General features: G+C 40.2%; 2 protein-coding genes across 4 annotated transcripts; one reads left to right on the forward strand and one right to left on the reverse strand.

Annotated features, from left to right (window-relative positions):
* The first annotated feature begins 292 nt into the window (after nt 1–292).
* Nucleotides 293–11,417, forward strand: LOC122415607 (retinal guanylyl cyclase 2). 3 transcript variants are annotated; one of them, XM_043427878.1, is made up of 20 exons: nt 304–1,169; nt 2,052–2,215; nt 2,803–2,929; nt 3,048–3,200; nt 3,272–3,566; nt 3,763–4,073; nt 4,161–4,257; nt 4,331–4,427; nt 4,591–4,782; nt 4,858–4,938; nt 5,081–5,257; nt 5,345–5,504; nt 5,663–5,812; nt 5,915–6,086; nt 6,179–6,319; nt 6,407–6,771; nt 6,859–7,129; nt 7,600–7,611; nt 7,702–8,357; nt 8,454–11,417. In XM_043427878.1, the coding sequence occupies exons 1-20, from the start codon at nt 848–850 to the stop codon at nt 8,759–8,761; spliced, it is 4,251 nt and encodes a 1,416-aa protein (XP_043283813.1). In that variant the 5' UTR covers nt 304–847; the 3' UTR covers nt 8,762–11,417. The 3 variants fall into 3 exon arrangements, with proteins under 3 accessions (XP_043283815.1, XP_043283813.1, XP_043283814.1); XM_043427879.1 differs by having other exon boundaries at nt 3,763–4,055; XM_043427880.1 differs by lacking the exon at nt 8,454–11,417 and having other exon boundaries at nt 293–1,169; nt 7,545–7,611; nt 7,702–8,090.
* Nucleotides 11,418–11,861: 444 nt separating this feature from the next.
* On the reverse strand, nt 11,862–13,577 carry LOC122415610 (uncharacterized). The gene is made up of 4 exons (XM_043427884.1): nt 13,437–13,577; nt 12,877–13,118; nt 12,169–12,375; nt 11,862–12,050 (listed from the first exon to the last, which is right to left on the reverse strand). Exons 2-4 carry the CDS (start codon nt 13,116–13,118, stop codon nt 12,038–12,040), a joined length of 462 nt encoding a protein of 153 aa, XP_043283819.1. The 5' UTR covers nt 13,437–13,577; the 3' UTR covers nt 11,862–12,037.
* Between the last annotated feature and the right edge of the window lie 2,512 nt (nt 13,578–16,089).

The following is a 16,089-nucleotide window of genomic DNA, read 5'->3' on the forward strand; positions in this document are numbered from 1 at the left end:
GAGTAATAAAAGAAGTTCATTTTACGGATCCAAAAGTTTCGCAATCTTTTAAACTTGGTCATAAAGAAGAAAGGGGAACACGCGAGTGGTTCGCAAATCCACTTTATCCCCCGATCAACATCTCATGCGCGCGTATATATCTGTACGTTGTCTATAAGTACACATGCGAAAGGGTACGGAATATATACTTGTTCAAGATTCGACGCTAGGGCTGATGCGCAAGAGTCATACAGAAGTGTGTGTATATATAAACGAGGAGCAGGAGAAGGGTAAATTTTGCTTTTCCCGGGACATTGCTCGTGCTTTCGCGGATGCTGGCAGTTCCAGCGAGAGTCTCAACCGTCGGAAATACTTCAGTTCGATATCGTGAGCGGGCAAAGAAACATCGTTCGAACAGAAAAAGCGCGCTCGAGTGTGTCATTGTTGGCTCAAAATTGATCCGAAGGAGATACGTTAACCGCGCGTACTATAAAAAATAATTGAGTGTGTCGTGAAAGAAGGAAAAACGTAACGAGAGAGAATAAAAGTAGGAAAATAAAATAGGTCAGGGATGAATATCGATTGGAAGTCTCATATCGTATTTGCTCTATTACTATCATTTTTTCAATCTCCGGTTAGAGGTCGTCGGATTTAAATCTCTCGTGAAGTTTACGAGGTACTCGGTGAGAAAACAACAAAAGCACGCGCGCGCGTGCGTTCTTCATATAATCACAATGAAGAAACGAAGAATCGATTGGATCTTGAGGATATCGATTGCCGGATGAAAATAAAAACAACATAATTGAACAACCGTAAACGCAATAAGAAAAACAAAACGCGAAAAGCCAGAAGCGAGGTTAAAGGGTCCATGGCCCGGGACCGTTTTCACCATAATTGGTGGTGGCTCCTCGTGGTCTTGATCCTCGTTTCCGGGTCCTGGGTAAACCTCGTTCTATCATCGTCCTCTGCTCCATCGTACGATCGTTTACAATCTTATCATCACCATTATTATTCCTTACCATCCTCATCCGTCATCAAACGTTCCTCAAATTTATATTCCACCGGAGCTCCTGCTGATGTTCTTGTTTTTTTGGGCGATCATTGTGACGACCAATCGGACACTAACGAGATCCAAGCCTTTCTCTCTGCGTACAGTGCCAAAATTTCTATCAGGATGCTACAAAGATCACGTGAGTCAAACAATCAACTATTTTTCGTATATTGCGGTAAACCGTTTTTCATCCATATAACTATATACGTTGACGTGCATCTCGTTAGCGCGGCCAATTTCTCCTTCTCCCGATCCTCCCCCCTACCCCGTTGCCCCGCGCTTTCTTTTTCTCGTTCTCTTCCTCTCGTCTTTGTCACATTCGTCTATACTCGTGTTTTCTGTTGTTCTTGTTTTGACTCTCACGCAATCGATATCGCGTGTGAGTGTCTTTTTTTTTCTTTCTTTCTTTCGATATAATTTTTGTGCGCGCGTGCATGTTCCTGATTTCCCGCGAAAACATTCTTTACCTCACCCCTGGCTCCCGCGACAATAACATTTCCCAATGTTATTGCGGTCGCAACGAAATACAACAAACTTTCGTGTACATGGCCCGGTATCTCTGTTTACAAATCTAAATGTGTTTTTTCATTGTTTTTTCATGTATATTATGTAAAAACCATATTAGTGCCGTAAAAGTATAGAATTTATTCGAAACTGCGTTAAATTCTAGCTTTTTTTTTGTACGACGGAGGTTAGAAAATTTTCAGGAAACATTTATTCACAATCTTTTGGTACGAAATATCGTTATTTTCAAAGTTTTCAACATATTTTCAAAGAGATATTAAATTAAGAACTAATAAGAAATATCTCATGCGAGAGCAGGAAGAATAACGTAACCGAAATGATAAAATGGAATTTTCCCATTGTGCCTTTATGAGAGCGTGCCGCTGACTGTTTTCCAATTGAACGATTTCCGTCCCTCGTTTTTCTGACACATATGCGTGCACGGCACAAAGTAGGTCAAACTTGGATACTTTAGGGTGGAAAAAAGTATTTTCACGTGGCTATCTCTTACATATAGTTACGTGCGAGAGCAAATCTTGGGGTCTCGGAGTTCTCGTTCAGGCTCTCGGCCAAGCAACGACGAAGGCCCTTATTGCCGCGCTCGATCCTAATACCTGCGAGGTCGCGGCCAGACTCGCACACCTCTGGGATAAACCTCTTCTCACTTGGACATGCCCATTGGTAAGTTAATAATAGACCGAAAATACAAAATTCACGAAGCTCATAATAAAATTAATCGAGCATACAGTCGATAATCATGAATTACATATTAAAATCAATTCGTAATGATTTTGTAAATTGGTTAAGGAAGATCGGTGACCGTTACATTTGCGCAATCGATTATGAACGAAAAACTCGTGGTCTCTTTACCTCGGAAAGCTTAAATAAATTATGATCAAAATTGAGGAATCGTCGAGATAAATTTGTAATGATCGACCCTCGTAGGTATAAACGGTTTTTAATTACTTCTTGGAAATTTGATTCATGATGAACTCGATGTGCTGTATCACTAATGTATACTAAAAATGGAGCAAACTTGATGAAAAAAACGTTAATCAATAAACGAGCTCCCCGCTCTTTAATTAATAATAAAAATCGAGCAGGGGTTGACGAGAAAAAAAAGTCGTTTACCAACGTCGCGACGAAGCGGAAGATGCACAAAAGATGCGTTCAATCGCGCGAAGGAAGTCGATATAGAGCGTTGCTTGCTTTTCTTTTACACTTCTCTCGCTCCCTCGGAATATTCTACTTCGTAATTGCAATTACAGAGAATAATAGAAGAGAACAAACCCTCATCGACAATCAGACTTTCGCCATCGGTACCGGCAGTCGCGCAGGCACTCGCTGAAATATTTCTTCACTTCCGGTGGAAAACCGTCGCCGTCGTTAGTACCGGTAAATTCTTCAATTACACTCTCAAACGAATTTTCTTTTTCGTTCTTCATTTGCAATTGATTTTATTTTATTCTAAAAATTTTTTCATTGTTTTTATTTGTTTAAACACGATCGGTAGATCACGAACCATGGCCGAGTCTCGACCGATCTGTGATCGGTGCGCTCCGCAGCATTGGAATAGTCCCGAGACACCACACCGTTCTTCCTCACCGCGGGACGAACAAACAGATTCATGGAACTCTCAAACTTCTTCATACGGTCCCTTGCAGAGGTAAAATGACTTGATCGAGAAAGTGGATATTCGAAGAATGACAAAGTGTCGAGCTTTTTTTTTTTACACAGTTATAGTACTCTGTCTTCCGGTGGAGGACGAAGAATTTGCGAAGCGGGCAATCGTGCAAATAAACGCTAAAAATTCGATCGTACTGCTCGTCCATCCGGAAACGCCGAATCCATTTTTACCAGCTTCCGTGAATCCGTATACGACAATCGTACAATCAAGATCTTCCTTGCTCAATAATCACACGGACGTTGAAACGCCCGAGAAACTAATGAATAATAAACGCTTTCCAACGTTTATCAATCCGGAATTCGTTCTGCCGAGAAATTTTCTCGCCCTCGTACCATTCGATCAACGGTAATTATATTTTTCCCTCTAGCTCTGCGGTTGCTTCAAATTCGTTGGATTTTCGAAAAGACCTGGATTTTTTTTTTTTTCAATATCGAGCTATACGAAGAATCATTTATTTCAGGTTTTCAAAGTTTTTTTTAATGCGTTTTTCACGTAACCCAATGATTTTTGAATTTGGGATATTTTTTCGAATAAATTAAAGGTACGATCTCGAGAGAATTTACAATGGAACACAAATCTACGTGGAGCCAAATATCCTGGAACATTTGAACGAATCTCTCAATATTTTGACACACGATAATTCTTCCCTCGACACGAACAACAACAAGATGTACACCTATGGGGTTCTCGCTTGGCGGACCAACGCCTGGAAACCCATACTCCAGGTGATCGAGCACGACGAACGTTTGCTGCTCCGGGCATTTATGGACAATAATTATTTAGCAGACGAGGAAAGCTCCGACGTACTTTGCGAGGATGAAAACGACTGCGCCGGTACTGTTCAAATCAACAGTAATAATAAAACTTTTTTCAATAAAATCTTCCCCCACCGTTGATCGTATTATTCTAGCGCTTTTCATTTCGTTCTTGTTTCCATAGCCGACTTGATTCCATTGCGAGCAGCCCACATAATCACTATTGTTTTGGGATCTTTGCTGTTCGCTCTCATGATCCTCGTAACCGTTGCGCTAATCCGGTAATTTTTCATTCTATTTTTACTCCAACGTTCATTTTTATCGTCGCTGTAATCGTGTTTGTGATTCTTGCAGGAGACACTTGTTGAACAAAAGAATGTCGAAGGGACCCTACAAAATAATATTGACCGCGTCCGATTTCGTCTTTCCTCAAATGCCTGATTCCAGGCGCGTAAGTGCTCGAATATTCATTCATGTTTTTCGAAATTTCAACGTATTTTTCCATTTTAAATGAACTTTGTTCGTATCGAATTCGAATTAGTCGAATTCTCAATCACGTACGATTGCGTTTCGGAAAAATGAGTATTCATCCCGAAGGAAAATTGTGCGATTAGGTCGACGAGGGCATAGAAGCGATGCTCTGCTGCTGGCTCCATCAGCTTCAAGAATTCGGAGGACCGGAGGTCGAGAAGCCGGACCTCTTGCAGGGTAGCGTCGGTTCGTTGAAAACCCATCACGGGATCCAAGCTAGCACGGGGAGTCTGGCGAGGCATACGATTTTCAAGGATCCCCGAGCCAGATACAACGTGAGAAAATAACAAATAGGCTCGAAGACGTCGCCCATCGAGGAAAGTTGACGAAACTTTCGTTTTTCGTTTCAGGGTGATCTCGTTCAACTTAAGGAACTGCCGTCACAAGGCACCTTTGAACTCAAGAGCAAAGCAATGGATGTGTTAGTTATGGCAAGTCGTCGAGAATTTTTAGACGAAATCCAAACCCTTTGAATTATGAATTCTTGATTTTTATTCCAAAATTGAACCTCCGATGTCAATGACTTTGAGGAGAAAGTACTGAAAATGTTGCTCAACCTTTTGACATTCACAGGTGCATGGACTGAGACACGAAAATTTGAACCCTCTCATCGGTTGTCTGACAGAGCCGACGAGGCCGTGCTTAGTTTCGGAATATTGTTCGAGAGGATCTCTGGAGGATGTTCTGGTCCAGGACGAGATAAAACTCGATTGGTCCTTCCGACTCTCTCTGCTAACGGATCTCGTGCGGGTAATTCATACGTTGTTACGTGTTCCATCGATCCGCATGAGATTTTTACATAATGATATGTAATCTATAAATATGTTGATGCTCCAGGGTATAAAGTATCTTCACAGCAGCCCAATTCGTGTTCACGGATACTTAACATCGAGAAATTGCGTAATCGACGCTCGCTGGGTCCTGAAGGTCACTGATTATGGATTACCTGCATTTTATGAGGCACAAAATCTCGTCCCACCGACGAAAACAGCTCGAGGTTCCATTCTATTTATATCTTCACGTCCAGAATAACGAAATATCGTTTGATTTTTTTTTTTGAATCAATAAGTTCCTGGACGACTAATGAAATAAATTCGCTCATGGTATCGATGAGGCAACATTGAATGTAATTTTGGCTGATTCATCCTGACTCAGATCTTTTGTGGACCGCTCCGGAGCTTCTGAGGCATCCTCACCTCCAAAAAAGAGGCACGCAGCCCGGTGACGTTTACAGCTTTGGGATAATAATGCAGGAAGTCGTTGTTCGGGGAGAACCTTTTTGCATGCTCGCTCTCACGCCCGAAGGTGACGCATCGATTTTTTTATATCAATTTCAAAGTTGAAAACTCGACGTTTCATTCGTTTCATTAATTTTTTAACGCATTCATGAGATTAAACGAATTGCAGAAATCATTGAAAAAGTGAAAAAACCACCGCCTCTCATAAGACCATCGGTGAGCAAGGGGGCAGCGCCACCCGAAGCGATCAACATAATGCGTCAATGTTGGGCCGAAGCTGCTGATATGAGACCGGATTTCAACGCGGTTCATGATCTCTTTAAGAAATTGAATCACGGCAGGTGAGTCTGGAGCGTTCGTAAAGAAAAACGAAGCGCGTATTTGTCCAGTTTGAAAAAATGCCTTTATATTTTCAACGTTTTTTCGTCATCAGAAAGGTCAATTTCGTCGATACGATGTTCCAAATGCTAGAAAAGTATTCCAACAATCTGGAGGAACTTATACGAGAACGTACCGAACAATTGGACATGGAAAAAAAGAAAACGGAGCAGCTTCTCAATCGTATGCTTCCGAGGTGAGTTTTTACCTTGTCATCCTGGTAAAATTGTTCAATGGTCACGTATGAAACACGAAGTTAATTGATCCGCCTCAACGAATCCAGTACCGTTGCCGAGAAACTGAAGCTCGGAATGCCGGTGGATCCCGAAGAATTCGCAGAAGTGACGATTTACTTTTCGGACATAGTCGGATTCACAACGATATCGGCTTATTCGACGCCCTTTCAGGTGGTCGATCTCCTCAATGATCTTTACACGTGTTTCGACGCAACGATCAACGCCTACACGGTATACAAAGTCGAAACTATCGGGGACGCGTACATGGTCGTCGGCGGATGTCCTGTCAGGATTCCTGACCATGCCTCCCAGATTGCCACCATGGCGCTCGATCTTTTGCATCAGAGTGGCAAATTCAAGCTCAAACATTTGCCAAAGACTCAATTGAGACTCAGAATCGGACTTCATACCGGTATTCTCTCTCGCTTATAACTAAATGTTTCATATTTTTTATCAGACCGTTCGCAATCGAGTAAACATGGAAAATGAACATTTTTAGGGCCATGTTGCGCCGGAGTCGTTGGGCTCACGATGCCGAGATATTGTCTATTTGGCGATACGGTAAACACAGCCTCGAGGATGGAATCAACGGGAGCACCGTGGCGTATACATCTGAGCCAAGCAACGTGGAATCGTTTGAACGAGGTTGGCGGTTATCACATCGAGTATCGTGGACGAACGGATATAAAGGGCAAAGGAAAAATGCCAACGTACTGGTTGCTTGGCAAACAAGGCTTCGATAAAGATTTGCCGACCCCTCCATCGCTCGGGTGAGTTTCACTTATCCTCCGTCTCTTTCCGTCCCTTCTTTTACGACGCCCCACGATGATTTACACACGCTCCATTATTCGCGAGTCCTCGCCCCTGACTTTTTTCCAATCGATGAGCAAACGTTAAACGATGTATACAAGAGTCGCCTCTATGTACAAAGAATATCCACTAAATATATTTATTATCGAATACATGCGGAACTGTAAATATCTAAAATATGTTTTTTCATCGCTTAGAATCTTTTTTTTTCATCAACTTGTGATTGAAATTTACACGAATGTATGCACATTATCTTCATTGATAATAACTTTCAACGATACCGTACATTGATTAAATTTATTCTCTAAGAAAATCCATTGCATTATCTAAATAGAATATTGGAAACTCAAGGTTTTCCGGATTTGTCTCCTACAGGCTGACTCACATTAATTTTGTTCGTTTCACGCTGTCCGAATTGATGAATTTTCAGAGAGGATCATGGGTAATTAAAAATTATGAATACAAAGATATGATGAAGGATAGTGTGGACGAAGAGTTGAATTATTTGGAATAATTGATGATGTCGAAACAGATTGGAGGAGAGCGAAATACTGGAAAACTTGGCAAACAGAAACGATTCACTACCGGAAATGGAAATAGGACAAGGGCAACAATCCGTAGAGGAACGTACGATATCGATCGAACAGGACGAGAGTTCCGGGGATCAGAGTTGTTCGATCGTAAGCACTTCTGGGACGGGCGAGCAATCATCTTCACCGTCGCGTTCGGTGGTGAACGTCTCGCAGACGACCGCTTCCGGAAGCGGTAAATGCGTAGGGAAACAGCGAGTTTTCGTTTCGGTCCACGACGACACAAATACCTCAAATTTGACGACAATATCGAGCGAGGCGGCAACAACGGCGATGGAAATATTTCGCGACATCGTTAAAAGTCCGCCCGAACCTTATGGCGCCGTGAGTTCCACGGGAATGACGAAAAATATTTGCTCCGACAATCAAATACTCGGAACTCCCGTTTCGGCGAGTGAAGTTGCGGCTGCTCTTCTTGGCGCTGCCTCCTCGACGTCTTCTCTCACCTCGTTACAAAGCGGTTCGTCAGCGTTTCGAACTCGGCACCGAAGACTCGCTGCCGCCAGCGGGGGCAGCGTTATCGGCGAGGACGATCTTAGCACGCCTTACAATCATTATCGATGCCTGTCACCCAACGAATACAATCTCTCGTCCACTGGTGAGACCCGCTGTGAATCGATCTTTCCCGACAAAAAACTATATTACGTTGTCGGCCCGAGTGATAAAATTTTTCTCATTTTCGTGACTGAAACAGGAAAGGGATCGAGCGGCCGTTTTCTCAAGCGACAATTCAGTCTCGACCGAGCGGACGATCCGCTGACAATAGCATCGATAATATCGGAACAACAGCCGTCCCAGCAATCGATCAATCGAGCTGGTCAACGATTGTGCAAGCAAAACAGCGCGGGAGCGGCCAACGACTTGGAAAGGATCGAGGAAATTCCATCTTCGTCGTCGATCGGAACGACGACTCAACCGATTTTGAGACATCGAGATCAGCAAGCCGGTTATCGACACGCTGCGTCAATGTCTCTATCGGTCGAGTCCCTCACGTTACATTAGATATGATAGAACGGTATGAAACATCGATATAAACTGTATATTCATGCGAACGGTTCCTCTTGTGCAAAATAACGAGAAAAAAATGGCGTAAAATCCTCTACGACGTACCTTGACGATTTCACATTCAGAGATTATAAAACCTCCAAGATTCAATCAAAGTTTTAAATATCATACAAATTTACGATGCCAAACTACCTCCCTAAGCATTATTCAAAATACATATAATAATATGTAACATGTACTATACGAGATGAATTGTGAGAATAATCATTTTCTCCGTAAACGCGTTCGTAGCTTTAAAATAACGATTATTAATGTGTCTGTGAAATACTGTTTTATCTTTATCCTATACGTGGATCGATTTTCTCCCCGCCCAGGAATCTAATCGAGAAACAAACATTTTGCAATATATCATACTACTGCTGGCCAGTTGAATTATTTTCAGTTCGAATTACGAAGAGAAGTACTATTTCGCATAACCCTCTATACATTATATAAAAGACAGGTGTCTCATAAATCGTTACGTGACACTCGATAACTATCATGCCGTACCTGCGCGTGTAGAAATTAGATTGAAAATTTGATGGAACCTCATCGAACATTATTCAATTATAATTCTCGTGACAATTTGAATCTGGCACTGACACGCGGATAGCACACGTTCACGTGGATGATGTGTAATGCGAAATGCGGGATTGCAATTATAATCATAATGTTGTGAATACCTTTTCTATCGGCCTAAAAATCACGTCACGTATCGTGTAGGAAATGAATTACCATTTAGTTGTATAGTAAGGATAAAAGAAATGATAAACGAGACTTCTTCACCCTGAATCTCTTGTGACCGCCATCATGAAAGATGTAAATTTAATGTGACATTCTTGCGTGTACGAATAAGGGATCTTATCGGCCCTCGTAGGCCCATTCGGCTTAAGGTCTGTGTTCCGACACTTTTTTTTTTGTACCCTTATTCCGAAATGAGATATATTTTAGCCCTTATTTTTTATTGGGTCATTCGGGAGGGCGGTTTGGGTAAAGGCGAATTCTTTGTACGAATTTCCCTCTCCGAGCTCCGTATATATCTATTTGGTCCCGCATATCCGCGGCATGGGAGAACTGCCGGACTATTTTATCGGTAGCAAATAATGACGTCTAAATCTATTAGGGACTGTCGTTAGGTTTTTCATACGTCGATCGGTATCGCTGTCAAACGATCACGGTGAATGTTGTATAAACACTAATATTGCGGATTATAACGACGCTCTATCGACTCGTGAATTCGCATCCTTTATTGTCCAGTCAAAAATGACTCTCATCGATACAGGGTCTTGTTGAGTCCCTGGTATAAAAATTTTCGTCCCTGCGGATAAGGCAATCTCGCTAGGGAACCTCTAGCCAAGTGTTTGGAACACCTAACAATTGAACTTCGTATTCGTTCATTTGAAACTTTTTATATAAACGTTTTATTCGTTTTTCAAATATTAATCTTTTGGCCAATTGTTCTTTTCTACTCTCTAAATTTGACTGATAGATTATTGAAAACCAAGAAATTGGTTTTGTTTTTTCAACTGTGGATAATTTTTTGGATTTTCACATTTTTTTTATTCCGTATTCACATTAGAATATAACTTTTTATATTACATTGACATTTTTCGTTATAGAATTAGTGATATAGAAAGAAAAATTCTCCATTTTTTCTTCTTAAACTTTTGAATTTGTATAAAAAAATAATTTTCTACCAATGTTCACCGAAAGGATAGAACACTTCGTTGTTGTGCGAATGCTCTGTATAGGAACTGAATCTATAGATTATACGGGAGAACAAAATAAACGCGCCGACGGAATATATTTATAAATATTTATATGTTGTTGAACGGTCGATGTTTAGAGATTGAAAAGAAAAAATTGTCTTGTTATTACGACTTGTGAGTGTGTGTCCGTGCGTGTTAGCACATACGCCCGTAAATAAGTAAAAACCCAAACAATATCACCGGTGCATGTATTTTGTCATGGAAAAAAAATTGAGGAACAAAATACTTGCTGCGGTGCGAGTACGAGTACAAGATGATTAAGGCTCCTCGCGATTTTCCTCATCCGATTCCAGTCATTTGCGGCAATCTCTATACGCAACACTTCCGATCATTTAGTTTGTTCTAGTTATTAAAAAGTAGGCTGGACAAAAAAAGCTTTGATCAACCAAAGCTGAAATTGAAAAACTTGAAAGTCCGTTTTCATTTGCAAATCTTTTCATACAGACCCGAAAAGGGATCATTCGAAAAAAGTAATCTTTTTAAATGATGATGGAAATCGCGTTCGAAAATCGTCATCGAAATCGGAGCATCATTGTTACAATAATTATAAATACGAGGATAAAGTTGTTGAGATATTTATAATTGAATAAGATTATTTACACGGGGGAAAAGAAGCTGGAAATTGTGTAGAACGAGGAAAAATCGAATATGTGTTACCGAACATGCTCGAACAATTTTAACGATGGATGTTAAATGTTGAAAAAAAATAGTAATAACTGTAGAATATTGTATATTCGCCGGAAATTGGGTATTTATATATTCTAGAAGCTCCGTTATTTATGAAGACGTGTTTATTAGTACGACGAAACACCATCAGCAATAAAAAAGAACTTATTGAAAAATTAGCCTGCGTTCGATACAATAAGAAACCCGGAAAGTCTCGTGTGCTCGACGATTTTTATAAAGAGTGGGAAAAAATTCCTTTGCACGCGGCGGAATCTCCTCTTTTGTGACAAGACTAAAAATGTACTATTGAGAATTCGAATTAGCGACGTATCGCGACGTCACCGGTGTCCATCTGAAGGAGGACATTTCGTTTCTTTTTTCGCGTGTTTCGCAACGATGCGCTCTCTCAGGGCTCTTTCACGTGAATTTCGACAATGCAACGAGAATTGAATACAAATTGCGGGGCCACTCTCTATTTATTTTCTGGGTTTTCTGTTTATTTTTTTCGTGGCTCTCGTGAAACGGTGGACCGTTGCTCGACAGATTTATGTTGGGCTGTAGAAAAATGTGGAAAACAGGAATGGAAAAATAACTCTAACATCATTCCACGATGGTCTCTTTTGTAGCAATTTTTTTTTGTCTTTTCATTGCACAATAACAATTTTTTAACAAAAATGCATTTTTACACAAACAATTGATATCATTATACTTATAAAAACTATAATTATAACTTGAGGTAATGCGATCACGTTGAGCTTCCGTTATAAATTACCGATGCGATCATGATCGGCCATTCAAATTACCAACTCGGTCTGAAATTACAAGTGAAATGGAATTTTTTAACTTCATAGTCCTTTTTTAGTTGAAACGAAAAAAAATCTCATTCGAAACGAGTATTCGGGGTATTGGGGGAAAAATGCAATAGATTACCCATAAACCGGGGAAGGTTCGGCCTGATGAGACCACGCTGGATCGAACTCCGGTACCGGATGACTCTTGAATACCGGTCTCTCGACGATTCTCTCAACGAAAACTGGTTTCTCCACGTATTCGACGTACTTGACAGCCGGTGGTGGTGGTGGCGCTACGTAAACGTGGTGTACTTCCGGTCCGCCGTGGTAATATCCGGCTTTGTATCTACCGAGAACGAAGCGGCGAATGAAAAAAAAAAAATAAAACAAACAAGCATGCTGACAAACGAGCAAACGGGTATAAATGCTCATGGGAAACGTCATGAACGGGAAGAGAAATTCGAATAAATGGAAAAACTTGCAAATATCTTGCGATTCGACTGCAAGTAATTCTTTCCTTGTGTCGCGAAATTGGTGAAAGTTCACGTTTTTCTACGTGGATATTCATTTTTACTTATATGGTGTTCCGTTTATAAAGCATTTTCCGAATATGGCATCGAGGAATACGGAATGAGAATGTTGTCAAATTCCAGGAATGAGAAAGCCTCCGAAACTTCCTTCGTGCACGTTTCATTGTTCGCTCGATATATATACGTATTTCAATTTATTTTCACATCGCGACCACCGAGGGGTCTCGAAAAGAGGGAAAAAAAGATCGTACGAAACGGGCGAAGTTTCTTCTACTTTCTTTATTCCGATTTTAAATAAATTGATTTCGTGTACGTACCCTTTAGCAATCCCGAGCCCAAAACCCAGGAGACCAGCTCCGAGCAATTTTTTCTTAAGGAAAAGTGTCCTTTTCGGCCTGGTATGCTCTTCCCCTAACGAAGATGCAGCTTCCGTTGCCTCCAAAGGAGATGGCGCCTCCGCTCGGGCTCCGAACGACCCTTGATTATTTTCGGCCGTTGCTGCACGAAACACTGTGCAGCAGAGCACCAAACCCACCATCAAGATTGTGCACCGGTTCATCTGCACAAGTTTTTGGGATATTTATTATGCGAATACAATCGACACTGACAACAGGTAATAATACACTCGATATGTCAAACATTATAATCCGGAAGAATTTGCAAAAAAAAATTCTCTTCTAATCCTGCTATAAAAAACTGTGTCAAGATAAAATTTAAAAAAAATCGAAAATAATTCGTGACGATGCTCCAACGCACGATCGAATACAAAAATCGATATATCAAAGAAAAAATTGAGAAACTAAACTTTTTCGCGGGAAACATCGACACGAACACGCGACGTTTCAGATAAAAATGACTGATCGAAGGGCTCACTCACCTTGTCGGATGAGTTGTGTTTTGATTAAAAAAGAATTGACTGTTGGTAGTCAACGGAAGAGTTGAATGTGATATGTGACATCGATAGTACCGTTGATTCGTATTTATATAGAAGCGCGAGGGTCGGCGAACACCGTGCGGGTGTTTAACCCTACTTTTTGGTGGAGAATGGAGCACAAAAATCAGAGGGGGATTCCTCGCACGCGTCGCCCGTTCGCCTCGCACAAAAACGAAAGAGAAAGATAACAAAAAAATGATGGAAATGGTGGGCATAATAATTGTTGTCCCAGCTCCCCGCCGATCGTAATCCCGCGTACACTTTCGTTATGTGTGTGTGACGCGCAACGACAAGACAAAACAGCTGAAGAGAAGGAAGAATACACAACGAACGGGCGAGCGACATAGTGTATAGTGTACGTACGGCGAAGCTTCCTCTATTAAGGATGCAATTCACGGACGTATTTAGTGAAATTTTCGTTTGATATACGTAACAACGGTTGTGCGAATCTCCGATGCCATCATGCACGACCAAACGCCGAAGCAGCCCGCCAGACGTGTCTCGTGTCTGATGTGTCGATATATTTCGACCACTTGGTCGTAATATGGAACGCCACTTTTTCGTAAATAAAAATCAATCAACCTCGGAAAATCGGTATTAAAATTTGTGGAACAAACTGTGAACGAGCGACGATGAAAAGTGTATATGTATTAGGGTGTGCGGAAAAAAACGATATTTTTTTTTCCTTTGCATCCAGCCGAAAAAGGTAATTCAAGGTGAAAAAAAAGAATCCCAGAAGGAGAGCTCACCAAAAAATTTTTTCGAATGGCGTTTTGCGTTTGAAGATTTTCTATAAGAATAACCCAGGAAATGATTGAGACCTCTGATCATTATATCTTAACTCGGCAGGAAAAAATTGCACAAAAACGACAATGACATGTTTTCATAGAAAATCGATTCCCCTACAAAAAAAGTCTTCATGAACATTCAGCTTGGAGCAACCATTCTGGTGCTATCACCCTTCGAAGTTGGATCGACAGAAAAAAATTTTTCATAAAACTGTCGAAATCAAATTTTTCGTTTCACAAACAAACTTCTCGGAACTTTTTCGTAAAAAATTACTTGCTCTATCAGAAAATTGTTATTATTATTCGAACAATGCTCTCTTCGAAAATGCTGTGCCGGTGAGCGTGAAGGCTAAAATGTTGCAATCTCGAGCAAAATCTAAAATTCCTTCGGAGCGAGTAATCATTGAAAAAAGTGATTACAAAACGTTGCTTTCAAAGGATATAAGCAATTTCGTCGCACACAAGAATCCTTATTCTATTTCAACGAATTTAATTTACCGCATGACTTTCTGAGGGTAAATATGGACTTATGGCCTGAAAATGCCAGTTATTTAGGCTGCTCAGATTTTTTAAAAAATTTGAAAGTTGTCAATGACGCGGCTGAACGTGGCATCGCTTTGACAGAAGCCTACAACGGCTCATTGACCAAAACGAAGAGCAGTTACAAGATTTATTGAAAATAATGCAAGCTCGTCGTCAAAAATATCCCAATTGCAATAAAGGCACACTTAAAAATAGCAATGGGTATTATTAAATCTTACTCCGTGTAAGCAAAAGGGTTAATAACCCTCGTTTGTAATTTTGTGTATGAACCGGGTGAAAAAAAATTCATGGTAAAAAGTAAAGACTTTTAAAACCCGATTATTAATAAATGTCGTTTCTTTTGTTATTCCTTTTCATACCCAATAGTAATGAAAACGAGATGGAAAGTTTATATTTAAGAGTTTTTTTAGTTAAAATCATTGTTATCCTAATATGGAAACCAAGCACGAAACATGTTTACAATAATTTGATGAAAATCATAAAAATAAGTAATTTTATTCAAATTATAAAATTCTAATAATAATAACGATTTTCTGATAGAGCAAGTAATTTTCTACGAAAAAGTTCCGAAAAGTTTGTGTGTGAAACGAAAAATTTGATTTCGACAGTATTATGAAAAATTTTTTTTCTATCGATCCAATTTCAAAGGGTTATAGCACTAGAATGGTTGCTCCAAGCTGAATATTCATAAGGACTTTTTTGTAGAGGAATCAATTTTCTATAAAAACATATCATTGTCGTTTTTGTGCGATTTTTTTCTGAAGAGTTATGATACAATGATCAGAGGTCTCAATCATTTCCTGGGTTATTCTTATAGAAAATCTTCAAACGCAAAACGCCATTCGAAAAAATTTTTTGGTGAGCTCTCCTTCTGGGATTCTTTTTTTTCACCTTGAATTACCTTTTTCGGCTGGATGCAAAGGAAAAAAAAATATCGTTTTTTTTCCGCACACCCTAATATGTATACGTACAAATGTGAACTACCGCTTCCATCGCAAATATCAAACGTTTTCATGTTTTTTCGACAACCATAAAGAAACACGTAGAAAAAGGAATTAGTCTCAGGAAAAAATGGTTTATTACGTTCTTTAAACTGAGATACATCATTTGTTACTTGTTCGAAAGAAATTCATATGTAGTGTTTCGTATTACCATTAACCCGAATTTTTGGCATCTGCTGGCGACCTCTGCTTTTATTTATGCAACGATTGACAGTAATTTCACCCTGATGTTTTTTTACACCTAGTTTCATCGTTATAGCTTGT

The sequence above is a fragment of the Venturia canescens genome, chromosome 9 (assembly GCF_019457755.1).
Source record: "Venturia canescens isolate UGA chromosome 9, ASM1945775v1, whole genome shotgun sequence".
NCBI lineage: Eukaryota > Metazoa > Arthropoda > Insecta > Hymenoptera > Ichneumonidae > Venturia > Venturia canescens.